This window comes from Anopheles stephensi, chromosome 2 (genome assembly GCF_013141755.1).
Source record: "Anopheles stephensi strain Indian chromosome 2, UCI_ANSTEP_V1.0, whole genome shotgun sequence".
Classification (NCBI taxonomy): Eukaryota; Metazoa; Arthropoda; class Insecta; order Diptera; family Culicidae; genus Anopheles; species Anopheles stephensi.
Genome location: NC_050202.1, coordinates 57,599,415 through 57,618,129, shown reverse-complemented (window position 1 = coordinate 57,618,129; position 18,715 = coordinate 57,599,415). Strand labels below are relative to the sequence as shown.

The following is an 18,715-nucleotide window of genomic DNA, read 5'->3' as shown; positions in this document are numbered from 1 at the left end:
CAGACGAAGATAAGCTGTCGCGAGCTGCAGGATGGATCTTCCTTGCGTGTGAAGACCATATTACGCATCATTTCGGAAAGGATGACTCGCCGCTGCAAATATGGGAAGCGCTTCGAAAAACTTTTGCAGAAACCGGTCAAGGGCTACACCTACAGGCGGTGATGACACTTTCGCACACATACAGGGCCGATTGTGTTTCGAACGATGAATATGTGGGGCGAATGATGGAAGCCTGGAGACGCTGTACCGAAGTGGGCATTAAGTTTGAAGACAATATTGTGGCGTTGTTTATGATCGGAAATTTGGGACCGCAATACGAAGCTTTTCGGCAGAGCCTTATTGGAAGTGGCCAAACCATCACGGTAGATCGAGTAAAGGCAGGGCTTTTGGAATTGACTCCTCTCCAAAGCCAAGTTCCAGACACAGCATACTACAGTGGACCGCGACCGCATAAAGAACAATCACAAAAATACAAATCCCACATAAAGTGCCATAAATGTGGAAAAATGGGACACTATAAGAACAAGTGTCGAAGTGTTAGTGATAGATCGGGAGGTAGCAGCGGTATTAGTGGTAGTGTCAGTGGTGCAGACGCGAACAAAACAGCAGAAGCAAAGTATGCAAGCGCATTGTCTGCTAGTTTCGCAGAAATGTCCGGTGGATGGTACCTGGATAGCGGAGCATCTTGCCACATGACGTCGAGACGCGACATTCTCAGTGACTTTCGTGCTTCGGAGAAGCAAACAATCACTGTTGCCGACGACAGGAAGCTAAAGGTGGAAGGTTGTGGATCAGCCGTCGTAACGATTGGTGGGAAACAATTGCTTCTTAGAAACGTTTTGTTTGTTCCTCAACTTAAAGCTAATTTGATTTCGCTTGATGTGGCATCGCGCATGGGCCATCGGATTATTATTGAAAATGGCGTTTTGAAAGTGATCAAAAACAGTTGTGGATCCGTCCTGATTGAGACGCCGTCGAGTGGAGGTGTTTTCAAAATAGAAGCAAAGCACGTGAAATGTTTGCTTGTTAAGGACGACGGAGTAATCGAATGGCACAGGAAGATGGGTCACATGAGCTACCAAGGTTTGAATAACCTTAAGAAAGTGTGTAGTGACGTTCAATTCGAGGGTACGCAGGAAGACATTCGTGGTTGCATCAGCTGTGCTGAAGGAAAGCAGACCAGAGCGCCGTTTCGCAAGAAAGATGCCATCATCAAAACAACGAGGATTTTGGACCTAGTGCACACTGACGTTTGCGGACCAATGAGCACATCATTAGGTGGATCCAGGTATTTTGTTGTTTTTATTGACGATTTTTCTCGAAAAGTATTTGTTTACTTCTTGAAGGAAAAATCAGCAGTGGTTGAGACGTTCCGCAGGTTTAAGGCGGAAGTAGAAAACCAAACAGGCGTACATATAAAGCGGCTTCGATCGGACAACGGCACAGAGTTCGTGAACAAAGAAATGTTGGAGATTTGTCAGGCATCCGGAATCATCCACGAGAAGGCTCCGCCATACACACCAGAGCTGAACGGTGTATCTGAGCGGATGAATCGGACATTAATTGAACGAGCACGTTGCATGATATCGGATGGTAATCTTGATCGAGCACTTTGGGCTGAGGCTGTACAACACGCGGCGTTCATTGTAAACAGATCGGTGAATCGTTCCCTAGGAAATCGGTGTCCGGAAGAAATTTGGACGGGAGAGAAACCAGACCTCGCATCACTGAAGATTTTCGGAAATCCGGCAATGGTTCTTTTGCCCAAAGTAATGCGTAGAAAATGGGACCCGAAAGCAGTGGAAATGCAGTTCGTAGGTTATTCCGATAAAGTATTTCGATTCTATTGGCCGAAGACCAAACGAGTATACACCAGTAGGGATGCAACGTTTCTGCCTCAAACACCTATGAAGACTGGTTCTTTGTTTAAAGTAGATGAGGACGATGATGTTGAAAGTGGAACAACTTCAGTTGGGGCATGTAGTCGTAGAAAAACTGGAACAAAGACAGATTCCGTAATCAAGACCGAAACAGTAAATCAGCTTGATTCTTCTTGTGATGAGGAATATGAAGATGCCGAAGGCGCTGATAATCACGATTGCGGTGAAAATAGGATTGAAGATCAACCTATCTTAAGACGATCGCAGCGGACAGCTCGTCCTATCGTACGCGAAGATTTCGTCTCCTATTTCGCTAGAGATTGTAGCCCAGAGGATCCAAAAGATCGTGAAGATGCATTGAAGACGCATGATGCTCGATTCTGGGAAAGGGCAATGCAAGAAGAGTTGTCTTCATTTGAAAGCAATCAGAGCTGGACATTAGTGGATCTTCCACCGGGTCGTAAAGCCATAAGAACGAAATGGGTGTTTAAGAGAAAGCGCGCAGAAGACGGTAGCGTTTTGCGACATAAAGCGCGCCTGGTCGCCAAGGGATGTAGTCAAAAGTACGGCGTTGATTATGCTGAAACCTTTTCACCAGTTGTGCGTTATGGCTCGCTACGGTTATTGATCGCTATGGCTGCCCAAAAGGGTATGAATATTGACCAGATGGACGCAGTTACCGCGTACCTTCAAGGAAGGTTGAAGGAGGAAATCTACGTAATGCAGCCGGAAGGGTTCGAAGATGGCACGGGCAGAGTTTGCAAGCTGAACAAGGCAATGTATGGCCTTAAACAAAGCGGACGTTGCTGGAACAAATGCCTAGATGAAGCATTATTATCATTCGACCTAAGAAGATCTGCCGAAGACCCTTGCGTCTATTACAATACCGACAGTAGTTTGGTAGTTGCTATATATGTCGATGATATACTGATATTTTGGTCTGACGTAAAAGTACGTGATGAGCTCAAGGCTAAACTGTCGGAAACTTTCTTAATGAAAGATTTGGGTCGAGCTCGTACATGTGTAGGTATGACAATAACCTATGGTGACGATATGATCAGCATCGATCAGACCAAATACGCAACAGAGATAGTCCATCGCTTTGGCATGCAAGATTGTAAGCCAGTGTCTTCGCCGTGTGATGTTTCACACAAGTTAGCCGCAGCATCTGGAGATACTAATGATAACGTGCCGTATCGTGAAGCTGTTGGAGCTTTACTTTACCTGGTACAGGGTACCAGACCGGATTTGGCCTTTGCAGTCAGTAATGTTAGCCGCTACAACGATCGCCATGATAGTACACATTGGATTGCGGTGAAGAGAATTTTGAGATATCTCAAAGGGACCGTTGATTATAAGATCAGTTATCGTCGTGGATCGGGTGAATACATCAGCGGCTACGTCGACGCAGATTGGGCCAGCGAACGAGACGATTGCAGATCGTATTCTGGTTACGTCTTCAAGTTAGCAGAGGGAGCTGTGTCGTGGTCGTGTAAACGGCAGGCATCGGTCGCGGTTTCCAGCACTGAAGCGGAGTACATCGCAATGACTCATGCAACCAAGGAGGCGATTTGGTTGCTTCGCTTTATGAACCAATTCAAAAAGCAGAAGAGGATTGAGTTGTACTGCGACAATCAGAGTGCGATGGTAATGGCTAGTAGAGAAGCGTATAGTTCCCGTGCTAAGCACATTGATGTAAGCTATCATTTCATTCGTGAGCATGTATGTAGCGGTTTATTACATCTTCAATACGTTCCATCAGCAAATAATATCGCAGACGGGTTAACGAAGGGTGTGAACGGAATTAAAATGAAGTTTTGTGTAGAAGGATTCGGGATGTACGCTTCCTAGTGGATAAGGGACAGAAATGGTATGATCCGAGTTGGGGTGTTGGATTTCATACGAATTCATACCATCTCTTTTAGGGTTTTCTGGCAGCACTGCCATTACATTGCGTTTGACGTTTCGAATGTCATTTTGCGGTATGTGTTGTTCTGTCGCGCCAAAACTCTCCATAGAAAAGGTACAATAAAAGGCAGTTCCGATTGTACGCATAAACCAGCAGAGTGTTTTTCGTCAGAGCTTTTTCCGAAATTACAACAAAAACTATTCAAACAAATTCAAAAAACCTTAATTCATTATGTTTATACAATGTGTTTGTTTTGAAAATAACGATTTATTCAAACACGTTTCCCATCACCCGATAGTACGTCCATTTCGTTCACAGATGGCGCTGCTATTGTACCGACCGTTGCCCCTGTTCTTGTGCAATTGCACTGCTGGGTGAAAATCTCCACCCTTTTTGTCCAAAATTAGACAAACATTTCTTGGTAAAAAGCAAGGTATGTAGATATAGAAGGTAGAGTTGTTTAGAGCAAATTGACATTTCTCGACCTGACATAACAGTTCCGAGGTGATCAAGGGGAAGGGTATTGAGAAGAGTGATGGCAGCGTCGGAGGAGGCGCCGGTGGTGGTATCGCTTGCGATTTTTTGCCGAAAAATGCAACCAAATATCGTCAATCTTCTGTGGAACAACATTTGATATGCGAAGATGACCCATAAATTAGCGAAATTGCTCAAGGGTCTGAGAATCGAGGCTGTTTGTTCATGTTTGTAGCCCATACCATATGTTTTTGTAAACAAACTCTGACATAACTCGACTAAAATGTCGCCCTGTCAAATCGATAAAAATTCACCTTCTAAATACATACACCTTGGTAAAAAGGTAAAATAGAGTCCCAAACAAAGATTTGACAGTTCGAAAATGGTCAGGGCTATTGCACACGCGATGCGTGTTTTGTCAATCGGAGGGGGGATGTTTGTTTACATTTTGCATTTGGATTGTTATTGTGCAGGGAAGTGATCGTTTATTTTCCTCGACCTTTTTTATGATTTAAGACTAATGAAGAGCCTATATTGGTTGCTGTTTTAAATTGTTTCAGTTATATTCTACGATCGCATACATTTGGTGAAAACGAGTTTGGGCTGCGCGTGGACACTTTGCTGCTTTGCTGCGGGCCGGTTTAACTTCCGGTCGGATGTTTGTTACCGGAGGATGCAGAGGTGGCTGTTTATAGCAACAGTGGCCGCACCGTAACCAGCGCTAGCATCTATGACGATGCGCCTTAACAGCCGGCAATTCTATCAGTATGCGTTTCATACTGGTGTACTGGTGGTACAATGTGCAACCGAATTCTTTCCATCGCCGGAAGCAGCAGCATCCCGTTGGATGTTTGTCCCCGGATTGATAAATGATAAATGAAAATGAGATAAATGTGATTAATCAGTAATAAAAGATGTGATCGTACACCTAACGCGGTCGTGTTTTAAACATCTTTTAATGTGAGACATCCGAAACCGTTTTGGTAATTAGGCTCTAGTGGATCCGGGTGTGTTGTATTCTTTAACTTTTTAACGGATGTAACGTTATGCAATCACCGGAAAGGATCGGCGGAAGCCTATCATACAGAAAATTACGTACGATATTCATATATCTGTCCTGCTTTACAAGCCGTCTACCATGCTGATCGATTTCCTTGCAAGCTGGGCAGGTCATTCTATTTTAACATTACAGGATCGCAGTCTAACACATGGCGGTAGGTACCGGCTGCGTTAAGGTAAAAGGTTCGTGCCCTCGTCTCTGATTCTACTGGAATTTCGAACCGTTTAGCAGTTCGTACGTTAATTAAACGGACCGGCTAGCTTACTGGCTCAACAACTGGCGCCTAACAGTGGACCTTGTGCTTGCTGATCATTATTTCAAAGTTGAATAAGACGGACAGCCTGCCTTTATTCAACAGACTCCTAATAATTTCTTTCCATCCATCCGAAGAAAAAGTAAAAATTTTATCAAAAATTGAATATACAAGTCGTTTCTGAATTCTGAAAAATATTTTTTTCATGCTCACCTTCCTTATCGAGTTACCAAATTCCGTACCTAGGCACCACCTCTTGGAATAAAGACAAACGATGCCACTTCATACATTTATCAGATTTTTTTCAATATCCACCAATGCAGTGTAGTCATGAAAACTGATGAGACTCTATAATGAAATGAAATGATAAAATAAGGTTTTATTCGAACACAAAAGTGTTACCAAACTGAAATGAAACTTTGGATTGGTCTATTGAATTGAACTTTGTTTTTTCTAGTTCTCGGATTAAATTGAAATTCTATCTATTTACCACGGTTTAATGTAATGGTTGCTTGTTTAAAAAAGAAGCAAACAATTGAACTTCAATTGAATGCAGACGTATAACATTAAATAGAAGCGCATAAATGATCCCTGCTGTATTTCTTTAATTTTTCGAACCTCACTAGCATTTATTCCCAATCTGCTCGTTAAAGGATCTTGCTACACGTGCCGGCTTCTATTAAATTCCGGCACTATGTTAAATCGTTCAATGCTTTTTTTTGGTTTATTGCACAAAAAACTACTCGAGTGCTCAATACATTAACATTATTCCAATGCGTTGATGATCTACATTCATATGCCAACTGTTGTTCATAGAATCAAAAATATCACCCAGTATGTAAAATAAATTGTAAGATATTTAAGTAACAAAACTTGTTTTTATATTCATGTACAACGGCCCCGCCGTAATGCTACAAAACGATAATCTTATCTAGTAAAAATAAAATTAGCAATACTTCACTGGCAACTCATGGTTTCATAATATAGCAGAGTTTAATTATGTCAAACCCGATGTTTGTTTAATTTTCATTTTACAGATACAATTTCTTTATTACTTAATTAATCCTGATTTAGATACCGAATCACAATACAGGGCTCATGCTGTTCCTAAGTTACATCAACGCTCTCACCATCATCCCATCCCTCCAATGGGATGTACAGCCGAAAGTGCGAAAGAGCCAGTTGTGTCCGACCAAATACCAAGTTATAAATTTTTATTAAAGCATGAAACATCGGCCTGAATAACTAAATCATTTACATTTTATGAAACATTACGTTTCATAAATGTTTAAAGCAAAAGAAAAACTATTCCAAGTAATTTTTGTTCCAATTTTTGTGAAACCAAATCAACACATATGTACGCTCCAAAAAGTGGAATGCGAATGGTCTGATGTTTCTAACATATGAAATGTCATGAAAGATTTTTATCCAAAGCCTTCTCAGTCGTGTTTATTCGTCGCGTATCATTCAGCCACGTGTTTACTGAGAATTTTCTGAAAGTATTTTCATACTAAATGTTAATGGCTAATCCACCCTTTTCTTCTTGCGGCAAAAGGCGCTGCCGGGTGATGTGAAAGATATTCATTAACAAATTCTACTTTTTCAAACATTTACCCTTAGTTGTGTTATTATAAATCCGACTCTATGGTTGGCTCCTATAGGTTGGTGGCATTTCGTGATTGTTAGTTCGATAACGAACCGTTGTTGAACCGACCACGCGAAGGAGTGATCGATTCGGGAAATCTCCGCGCAGATTCCTGGCCTTGTCAGAGTTGCTTGAATCAGGCGGCTAACCTTTTTTCCTGGATAACCAAGAGAAGTTTTTAGCGTCGGACTCGCACTTCACTAACTCGGCGTGGACAACGGGAATGCCGTAGCTCGATCAGACGATTAGCCTTTTTTTCTGGATAACCAGGAGAAGTTTCTAACCGTGGTTCTTGCTTGGCTTAATTTCGCATAATTCTTCCGACGGAGTGGGGAGACACCAAAGTGCGGGACCAACATCCGGAGGGAAGGCAAAGATGAAATTTTCCCAATTCCGTATGGATACCCTAACAATGAAACACAAGCTTCTTCGTTGAGGTTTGGATTACAAGTCGCTTTTTATTCTCAAAAATCCTGTCTTATATACTAAAATTCCGTGGGAAAAAGAACATGAAATAGCATTACATCGATCTCCTTTTTCCTAATTCGGTATGCTGATGCGTTGACCCCTGCCAGGCGTCGGCTAGTGTAGGAGGTCTGTAATGTTACAATGTCTGGCGATTGTTACCCTATCGTTTTATGACCATGGGTAATGCATCGCGCATTTGTGGTTCAAGTGCGTATGCCTATTTTCCTATTGCCTATTGCCTGCGCGTCGTTTGTTCTATTCGTCAAGTTGGTCTTTCCTTCACTGCCCTACGACCGTGCCTTGATCTTCGCGATGGTCGTTTTTTTCATGAAACTAATCGCGCAATGACAATGTATGCATTGTGTTCTAGTGTTAACCCTTTTCGGGCCATGTTCTTCACTTTCGTTTTTATTACATGGCTTGAGTCTATTAATAATTTTCATATGTCTGGATATTGTCCCTTTTCCGAGATGTTTTATGACATACCCTGACATGTTACCATAATTTCGTCTTTCTCACGGTATGGACCTCTCTGTGACTTAAGGTTGTTTTCCTAAGAAAATATTTGTCGATGAGAATTTATCCTAAACAAAGATATTTAGTTATTTAAAGTTTCTCATCTAACTCTTGCATGCCTGTCAGTTTAGCTCAATTTTATTTTGTCGCGTTCGCAACAGTGATGGGAATCGAGGTTGTTCATTAAAGACTATGTTTTCAGCAAGTATTAAGGAATTCAGTCAGTAATTTAAAATTTATACTGTCGAAGTGTCTATTTCAAAATTGCACGATAATAGTTCTACCGATTTTAATTTAATTTTTAGTACACCTATGGTAAGAATGAGAATAATGTTTGCTGTAGTTATTATGCCGCTAAATGTTCCATATGTTTGCTTTGCTTCTCTATGTACCACGTTACCAGACGAGATACTGGGGAACTTTTTTTTGCATTCTATACATGATTCTCAGGGCAAGAACGAGTGTCCTGAATACAGCAGAAACATTGATATTCTTCCTGTCTATGTATTTGAGACTTTTCTGTATTGTCTCTTATGCATTCAACCCTCTCCATTAGTATATACAAATGCTAGTTATAATTACTTGGACGCAGAAAGGCAATGGAGTGGTTAATACTACCATGCAAATACCAAAAACCCTCTAGTTCATTATTATTTCGGCATTCGGCCAGGTTGTAGTATCCATCTCTAAATATTTAAATATTATTTACATGAACTGGTAAGCGGTTGAATACATGGTTTCAACATTGAACATATGCCTTGAAAATGCAATATAACGTATATTTCGGAACAAAGAAGTATGTTGATGTAAGTTATGCTTCGTTCAAATGTCAACTGTTTATTTACTGACTGGTTTTTCACAGAATCATTCACAAAATGTCGTACCATGCACGCGAAGCTTGTCTTTACGGGTTGTTGTAATTATAAATAATGAAATTCTATCCTGATTTAGTTATTCTTAATATAAATTAATTTTTAAATAGAGCTCATGTCTACGATACGTTTCATCTGACTAATCAAACTAAACAAGCATCTGTTTTTGGGAATAAAACAAAAGCTTGATGTTTTAGCTAAATGTGATAGTGACGTATCGTGCTTTTTTGGCATGCTATTATGCTATTGGTGCGGTCCGGGGGTGTGCAAGACTGACTATCATCCAGTTACCGGTAAAACAAATCATAGAAAGCTATAGAAGGCCAAATAGACGAGTTAGAAATTGTGAATTTGGGTTTAAGTTTTTACGATCGACGATTTTGTTTTCATTTTTTTTAATTTATAATATTACATTCTATTTATTCAATATTCATTCCAGTTTTTTTATAAGGCCTTCCTTATATATTTTCAAAATTGGATTTGGCATGGAAGATGCTCAAAAAGTTGGAAAAATATGGAATAATTTGTTAAATTATCTTATCAATATACTTCGGGGGAGAGCCGCGGAGAAATCTAAGAATAATGTCTTAAGAGGTGTTGTAAGAAACGTGTGCACTGCTGGATTGTTCTTTTTTGAGGGATCTTTATTCATATTCTAGACCCATAGCATGCATTCCATTAATTCATTCGATCGTGACCGCCTTCGGGAATGGCATGCGGGTTGCCTATAAGGCGCAAATAATCGGTTTACATGAATAGCTCAAATCAAGATTCTATTGTGAAAATAACACAATACACTTTTATAGTCTTCTTCTTTGGCACTACAACCTCGAGAGGTCTCGGCCTACCATTTCTGGCTTTCTGTGACTTAATTTTACCCGTAGAAAAGGTAGTCAGCCTTACGTACGGGAGACTTTTATAGAAATACTTAAAAATAATTTACTGATTAAAATAGAGCAAAATAATCAGTCAATCAAAGCGAGCTAGGCACTTCACTCTTTCAATATTTGAGTCTTTTCTAGAAGCAAAATAAAAAACCCTTAAGCTCGTGTAAGTTAGTTGTGTTTTAAAAGCTGTTAATTTTGATGAATTCCTGAAACTTTATTGCTGTATTATACTTTACTTTCTATAGGTTTAGCTTTCTGAAAATTGTTTTTGCTCTTATATGGTAGGTTTCCGATTCCGAAAGGTACTCGTGGAAATCTATATTTTTAAAATGTCAAATGATCTCTACGCTTATGTATTCATCCAAAAAAAATCTTTGGTCTCCATCAATTTTATTTTTGATACATTTTAATAGTGCAAAAAAGGAATAATTAAACTGTGTGTAGAATTGTGACGTAAGTATAACAGGTGTATTTAAAAATAAAATGTTTTATGATTTTTCAAAACTTTTTATTGATTTATTTTAGAACAAACAGGTGTTAGTATAACTCTGGTGAGGCCATATCTGAACCACTTATCTGTCCCTTGTAAATAATATTTACATGTTTGGAGATGGATACTACAACCGAAATAATAACCTAACACATAATTGTGTATTTGCATGGTAATTTAACCACCCCATTGTCTTTCTCATCTCAAGCGTGTATAACTTATATTTGTACACAGACAAATAAATAAAAGCTTCTCATGCATAAAAAAATAAATAATAGCTTATGAAGATGGTTGAAAGCGTTTCTCAAAAAAAAAAAAATGAGACAAATTCAAAACTGGTGCACACAGATATGCTTGATGAATATCAACTTTTCTGCTGCATTCACGAAATTTTTGTCTCCTTGATGTCCTGAAGTACATGATTACCAAATGAAAAAAATGCATTTTAATTTTTCAAAATTGTATCGATTCAACTTAAATTGTTAGTAAAATAAATATTTCAAATAACCTTACGTGTGTGTTTTATTTATTTATTTTTTCATTTGATTGTAATATAGTCTTCAATAGCGGAGCATAAGGTAGCACAGTATGATCCGACTTATGGATCACCTATCGGCATAAAAACTACTTTAAATCTTATTCTCATACCTACCATATACGCAGAAAAAATTAAATTCAAATGGTTTTGGCAAAGTGTAGCAATAAACAATGCGAGATTATTGATTTTGAATTAAATTTATTGTTTCTTTAACAAGATTTACATTTTATAGAGACTCATTTAAAAAATTCGTCTCATAGCCATTATGAATTGCAACCAAGCTATACCCAAGAATTAAGAATAACAGAGCTACAACACACCTAGCAGTAAATGTTTGAAAAAGTAGAATTTGTTAATGAATATCTTTCACATCACCCGGCAGCGCCTTTTGCCGCAAGAAGAAAAGGGTGGATTAGCCATTAACATTTAGTATGAAAATACTTTCAGAAAATTCTCAGTAAACACGTGGCTGAATGATACGCGACGAATAAACACGACTGAGAAGGCTTTGGATAAAAATCTTTCATGACATTTCATATGTTAGAAACATCAGACCATTCGCATTCCACTTTTTGGAGCGTATATATGTGTTGATTTGGTTTCACAAAAATTGGAACAAAAATTACTTGGAATAGTTTTTCTTTTGCTTTAAACATTTATGAAACGTAATGTTTCATAAAATGTAAATGATTTAGTTATTCAGGCCGATGTTTCATGCTTTAATAAAAATTTATAACTTGGTATTTGGTCGGACACAACTGGCTCTTTCGCACTTTCGGCTGTACATCCCATTGGAGGGATGGGATGATGGTGAGAGCGTTGATGTAACTTAGGAACAGCATGAGCCCTGTATTGTGATTCGGTATCTAAATCAGGATTAATTAAGTAATAAAGAAATTGTATCTGTAAAATGAAAATTAAACAAACATCGGGTTTGACATAATTAACCTCTGCTATATTATGAAACCATGAGTTGCCAGTGAAGTATTGCTAATTTTATTTTTACTAGATAAGATTATCGTTTTGTAGCATTACGGCGGGGCCGTTGTACATGAATATAAAAACAAGTTTTGTTACTTAAATATCTTACAATTTATTTTACATACTGGGTGATATTTTTGACTCTATGAACAACAGTTGGCATATGAATGTAGATCATCAACGCATTGGAATAATGTTAATGTATTGAGCACTCGAGTAGTTTTTTGTGCAATAAACCAAAAAAAAGCATTGAACGATTTAACATAGTGCCGGAATTTAATAGAAGCCGGCACGTGTAGCAAGATCCTTTAACGAGCAGATTGGGAATAAATGCTAGTGAGGTTCGAAAAATTAAAGAAATACAGCAGGGATCATTTATGCGCTTCTATTTAATGTTATACGTCTGCATTCAATTGAAGTTCAATTGTTTGCTTCTTTTTTAAACAAGCAACCATTACATTAAACCGTGGTAAATAGATAGAATTTCAATTTAATCCGAGAACTAGAAAAAACAAAGTTCAATTCAATAGACCAATCCAAAGTTTCATTTCAGTTTGGTAACACTTTTGTGTTCGAATAAAACCTTATTTTATCATTTCATTTCATTATAGAGTCTCATCAGTTTTCATGACTACACTGCATTGGTGGATATTGAAAAAAATCTGATAAATGTATGAAGTGGCATCGTTTGTCTTTATTCCAAGAGGTGGTGCCTAGGTACGGAATTTGGTAACTCGATAAGGAAGGTGAGCATGAAAAAAATATTTTTCAGAATTCAGAAACGACTTGTATATTCAATTTTTGATAAAATTTTTACTTTTTCTTCGGATGGATGGAAAGAAATTATTAGGAGTCTGTTGAATAAAGGCAGGCTGTCCGTCTTATTCAACTTTGAAATAATGATCAGCAAGCACAAGGTCCACTGTTAGGCGCCAGTTGTTGAGCCAGTAAGCTAGCCGGTCCGTTTAATTAACGTACGAACTGCTAAACGGTTCGAAATTCCAGTAGAATCAGAGACGAGGGCACGAACCTTTTACCTTAACGCAGCCGGTACCTACCGCCATGTGTTAGACTGCGATCCTGTAATGTTAAAATAGAATGACCTGCCCAGCTTGCAAGGAAATCGATCAGCATGGTAGACGGCTTGTAAAGCAGGACAGATATATGAATATCGTACGTAATTTTCTGTATGATAGGCTTCCGCCGATCCTTTCCGGTGATTGCATAACGTTACATCCGTTAAAAAGTTAAAGAATACAACACACCCGGATCCACTAGAGCCTAATTACCAAAACGGTTTCGGATGTCTCACATTAAAAGATGTTTAAAACACGACCGCGTTAGGTGTACGATCACATCTTTTATTACTGATTAATCACATTTATCTCATTTTCATTTATCATTTATCAATCCGGGGACAAACATCCAACGGGATGCTGCTGCTTCCGGCGATGGAAAGAATTCGGTTGCACATTGTACCACCAGTACACCAGTATGAAACGCATACTGATAGAATTGCCGGCTGTTAAGGCGCATCGTCATAGATGCTAGCGCTGGTTACGGTGCGGCCACTGTTGCTATAAACAGCCACCTCTGCATCCTCCGGTAACAAACATCCGACCGGCAGTTGAACCGGTCCGCAGCAAAGCAGCAAAGTGTCCACGCGCAGCCTAAACACGTTTTCACTAAATGTATGCGATGTATCATTAACGTATCGTAGAATATAACTGAAATAATTCCAAACAGCAACCAATAAAGGCGCATAATTAGTCACAAATCTTAAAAAAGGTCGAGGAAAATAAACGATCACTTCCCTGCACAATAACAATCCAAATGCAAAATGTAAACAAACATCCCCCCTCCGATTGACAAAACACGATTCGCGTGTGCAATAGACCTGACCATTTTCGAACTGTCAAATCTTTGTTTGGGACTCTATTTTACCTTTTTACCCATTTCTTTCCAAATCAAATTTTGTCCACACACTCGATGCGCTTGCCCGATGTACACGGTTATCTGTCAAATTTCAATCAAACGTCATTATACCAAAACATTTCAAGCGGGCGTCCCCTATGCGTGTGCTACGAAACGACGCATTTTGCTGCTAATTTACACTTTATTTTTGATACTTTTATTTATACGTGTTTATATAACTCAAGCCGAGCGCCTTTGGCAAGTGGTGCAGTGTCTAGAAACAGTAGATTTGTGTAATTTCGGACCCTAAATTCAGTGCGCTTTCCCAAAGCATCATTCCGTGGCGGATGTATGTGTGTGCGGTTTACGGGCGCGGGCAGTAGTTCGGTTCAAAATGCCGTCAACGGTTGTAAACAGTGGCCGCCATACGACCGCGAGTGGTAATTTCGTGACAAACCGTACGAGACAGCGATCCTCGGCGTCGAATATCGGTGGCTTGACACCGAATGTAACGACACGCCGCCGGGCACAGAGTACTTTGATCGGAAAAAATGATGCAAACGGATCTGCGACCATCCCAGACGATCTGCGGCGTAGGTTGATCGACTGTTCGGTAGCTTTAGTAGATGTATTTGCACAAGGAACACCATTCAAACTTAGCTCAAATCGTGCAAAAGGTTGTAAACTGCTTGTAGAATTGCTTTTGGGTAGATTGTCTTTCTAACAATACTTTTCCGCTTTTTAGAAAACAACAAAATCCCCCAAATTCAAAGTATACCGCAGGAAGGTAAAGCCTCAGCCGAACAACAGAGCAACTCATCGCCACCAGAACGGAACAGCAACGTAACCAGACGAACCAGACCACGGCGAACGAAGAGTGTTGGACAAACGCAGCAACGGTTGGCGGATCGTCAACGTCATACAATTAACAGCGTTTCGGAGGATCATCTTTCGATCGTACATCTGGACGAATCCAGCAACATCGGCACGAAAAGCATTGCCGAAACGGTGGATTTATCACACAAACAAACAGTGTCCGGGAATGACGTCATCGGCACAAGCACGACAAACGTGACTGCCGTTCCGGAGCCACGTCGCATAACGCGGCGCATGTCGTCAAAATCGACTGACTGTAACCAAAACACAATCAATGTTCGCGCAGCACCGAAACGCAAGACAAATGATGGTATCCCATCACGCGAGGCGATTCGTGTGCCCCCACCGAAGCAAGCACTCAGTGCACAACAATCGGTACTGGAACATTCGGTGGAAGCTGCCGGTCAGAACGATACCGTACGGACAACCGTTACCGGGTGCACCCAACAATCTTTGGACACGCTAAACAGTGATGCGTTTAATACTCTGATTGTTTCTATCAAACGCATAGCTCCCGCACTGCCAGTGGACGAATTAAAGCGCATCAAATATGACGATTCGACGCGCGATAGCCACTTTACTCAGCGAGCCTCAAGCAGCAAAGCTAGCTGGCGACAAAAGAATAGCATCAAGCAGGAACGACCCTCACTCGCAGGGCCAAGATCAACAATGGCGAAACCTAAGCTTGTTATCACATCGCCAATTATAGAAGTCCCGGAATCACCTCCCCCTGTGGTGCTCGAGCGTAACACGGTGGTCAATAGTTCATACCTCACCGTTCCAAACACCGCTACCGCCAAGTGGGATTTGTTCAAAAAACCTCACCCAGCTAAAAATGCACCGATGCCACTGCTACAGATTGAGGAAGAAAACGAAGAGAACGGTGATGTGTACACTTTTCTATCGTCCTCGCAAAACAGTGATATTCCAGCAGCGAGCAAACCCAAGCCGAAGCAGCAGAAGAAACCGAAGCAGAAAAAGGTTCCGACAGCATCCGCTGCTGCTAAAACGGTCAACAGCAAGAGCAACGGTTCGATGGCTAAACCGAAAGGCAAGCAACCACAAAAACGGGCCAACCATTTCGGGTGCGATAAGCAGACGTTGCGAAAGGTGATTAAAAGGTTGGGCGGTGGTCCGGTACAACAACCGGGGACGCTGAACTACAAGATCAACCTGGACATTCCCAAAACACCACCCGATGCTCGTTCGCCCGTTAACGTACCTCCGCCGAAGGATGACGCTGAGCAGCTTCCGAATGATGGTCATCTCGCTTCGCCAGAAACTACACGCACCTTGCACCCGTCGCTGGACCGGCTTAAAAAGAGTTCACTATCGTTTCCCATCACGTCCACTCCCGCCAACAGGGTGGTGAACACAGCGAACCAACTGAGCGTACCACCAGCAGCCGAGAAACCAGCCTCGCTCTGGCGCTTGCAGGACGAATTGATCGTTCCCCGTACCAGCTACGTCCACCGCACGAAAGAGATGCTACCGTCCTACGAAAGCTTTGCAATCGCAACCGAACAGCAGCCAGTTGGAGCGGCCGGTTTCGTTACGGAGCGTCGTAAATCACCATCCGACGGTACGTCGATCGATCCGGTACCCGTGCTTCCAACACCAGAACACGGAGTAGGCATTATCAGCGACAGGGAGTTGCACGAGATCGAGAAAATGTACGTGGAGCTGAAGGCGACGAGCGAAATGAGCGAAAAGCTCATCCGAGCGATGCGTCTGAGCAAGCAAAAGGCGGCCACACCGCAACAGGACCAAACGATGCGGCAAGCCTGCCAGAAGCTCAAAAAATGGTACGATCGTTCGATGAACGCGTTTACCCGTTCAATGCGCATTCTCGGTAACATACAGCGCGCAACTGGAGGTGGTTTGAACGCTGCTAACGACCGATCAAGAGCAGCCTGTCCGTCACCACTGTCCCACGAACAGCAGCGTACGGTGAACGAGTTCAATTCTAGCACCGATCGATTCCGCTCCATGCTCGCACAGCTACACTCGACCATTAACGATTCCGACGTTGAAAATCACCCACCACCACCACCGACGATCGACGCGGAATCGGCAGCGCCCAGTAAAGGCCCGTCGTTGTCGGCTACCAAGAAAGTACAGATCCTGCAGGACATCATCATTTTACCTGCCCGAAGTGATGCTGCTAAACGCAACCCACTGATGCCGTTGAATGTGGTGCCGCTGCCCCAGCGCGACAGTCCCGTCATGTCTCCGCTAGCAAAACCTCCGACAAATCCCGGCCCAAGGGATGCTTCCAGTGGCCCTAACAACACCCGCCGGGAGCTACAGTATGACAAGGAGAACGAGCTATCTACGAACATCGTGGACAAAGACCATCAACCAGCAGACACCGGCACCACGACACAACCACCCGGTGGTGCGCCCAGTGTGGTAGAAATAAATGACGACACAGCGATGCACGGTGATGGTTCCGGTCACAGCGGTCACAAGCACTTGCCCGCCACCACGGACCACAATTCACGCGACTATTTCGGATTCGACGATAACAGTGGCAACAGTGACGGTGTGGTCGAAAGTTCGCTCGCCCAGGTTACGCTTCCGATGCCACTGAACATCTCGCACGAGACGCTGGAGCGAAGGTTGCAAACCGTAAAGCAATTGCTACCCAAGCGACCCATTTTCCGTGCCCGACTTAAGCAGCAGAACCCACGGTCCAGCGGTCCGACACGGTTTCCGTTGGTCCCGAAGCTGTGCGTGATCGGTAGTCCGCAGAAACGACCGCACACGTTGCGTGATTTCGTCGCTTCCACACCTCGAGCGGTGACGGGTGGTGAAAGCTCGAAGGAGCCGCCAAATGAAGCACCGGATGTGTCGGCGATTGAACCGATCGCTGCTGAACAGCAGCCACAATCGGAGAAGCAAACCGAACGCAACAATGAGTCCGATGTCGTTGCGCTGTTTGACACACCGGATCGACCGGCGTGGCTTAATAATTCCGTAAGTATTCCGTAAGAGCTGTTTAAGCTTGGTGGCAATCAATGTGTCCTTAATCCCCCTTTCTTGGTTTCTTATGTTTCTATTTTCTAGGCCCATCAACGAACCTACTCGCGCATACCCAAACGACGCAAGAAGAAAAATATCTATCTCGCCAACCTCGGACTGGATGACGACAGTGAGGATGAGGCGAACGATGAGCCAGAAGAGCTAAGCTCGGACTCGGAAAGCGATCGTAAGAAAAAGGCTAAGCAAAAAGCGCGTCGCAAGAAGCAGATCCCAGTGGAAGAGGTAATGGTTTGACGGTGCCACAATCTGCAGCCGTATAATGTTCACTAATTCCATTCTTTTTTTTTTGTTTCATTCAAACAGACGAAAGACTTCAAGCAGTTTGTCGATAGCTTCAATAGCATGTGCGAACAAGTCGAGCGCTATGAGATGATCGTCGAGTAATGGGCCCCCCTGTAATGATGGTGTGTGTGTGTGTGCTGCGAATGTATGTTAGGAAGCTGCATAATCTCCCGCTGTGCGAATATGATTACTCTAGTTTGTTTTGTCTGTTATACCGTGTGTTCTATCATCCCCATTACTTGCAGGAATATATTTTATATTATCTTTACCAAACGGTTATACGTCGGAATGCTACAGTTTCTTCTTCGTTTGAAATTCATTTATCCTAGAAGGATATATTTAAAGTTGTGCATTGCATTTACGATTTTCTGAGCAATTATTCCTTCGGTAGTTTACTAACATTTGCTTCTCCCCGTGTTTTGTGTAAAGTAAGCGCTAACTAATAAAGGTGGAAAAAACAATAATTGTTTGTAGTGTTAAAGTTTTACTTACCTCATTACTGCAATGCTTTCTCATCCTCCCCAAGCAGTAGTGATGGGAAAATTGGCTCCACACCAACGACCAGCCACTCCGTCAGCCGGTGAGCTGCCAGAGCGGTGCCGACTCCGGAGAGGTAGAGTCGGTC

General features: G+C 41.9%; 1 protein-coding gene across 1 annotated transcript; it reads left to right on the top strand.

Moving 5' to 3' along the window:
• Positions 1-14,014: 14,014 nt before the first annotated feature.
• LOC118506359 lies at positions 14,015-18,554 on the top strand. The gene is made up of 4 exons (XM_036043373.1): positions 14,015-14,564; positions 14,633-17,742; positions 17,833-18,030; positions 18,112-18,554. Exons 1-4 carry the CDS (start codon positions 14,282-14,284, stop codon positions 18,190-18,192), a joined length of 3,672 nt encoding a protein of 1,223 aa, XP_035899266.1. The 5' UTR covers positions 14,015-14,281; the 3' UTR covers positions 18,193-18,554.
• Positions 18,555-18,715: the final 161 nt, after the last annotated feature.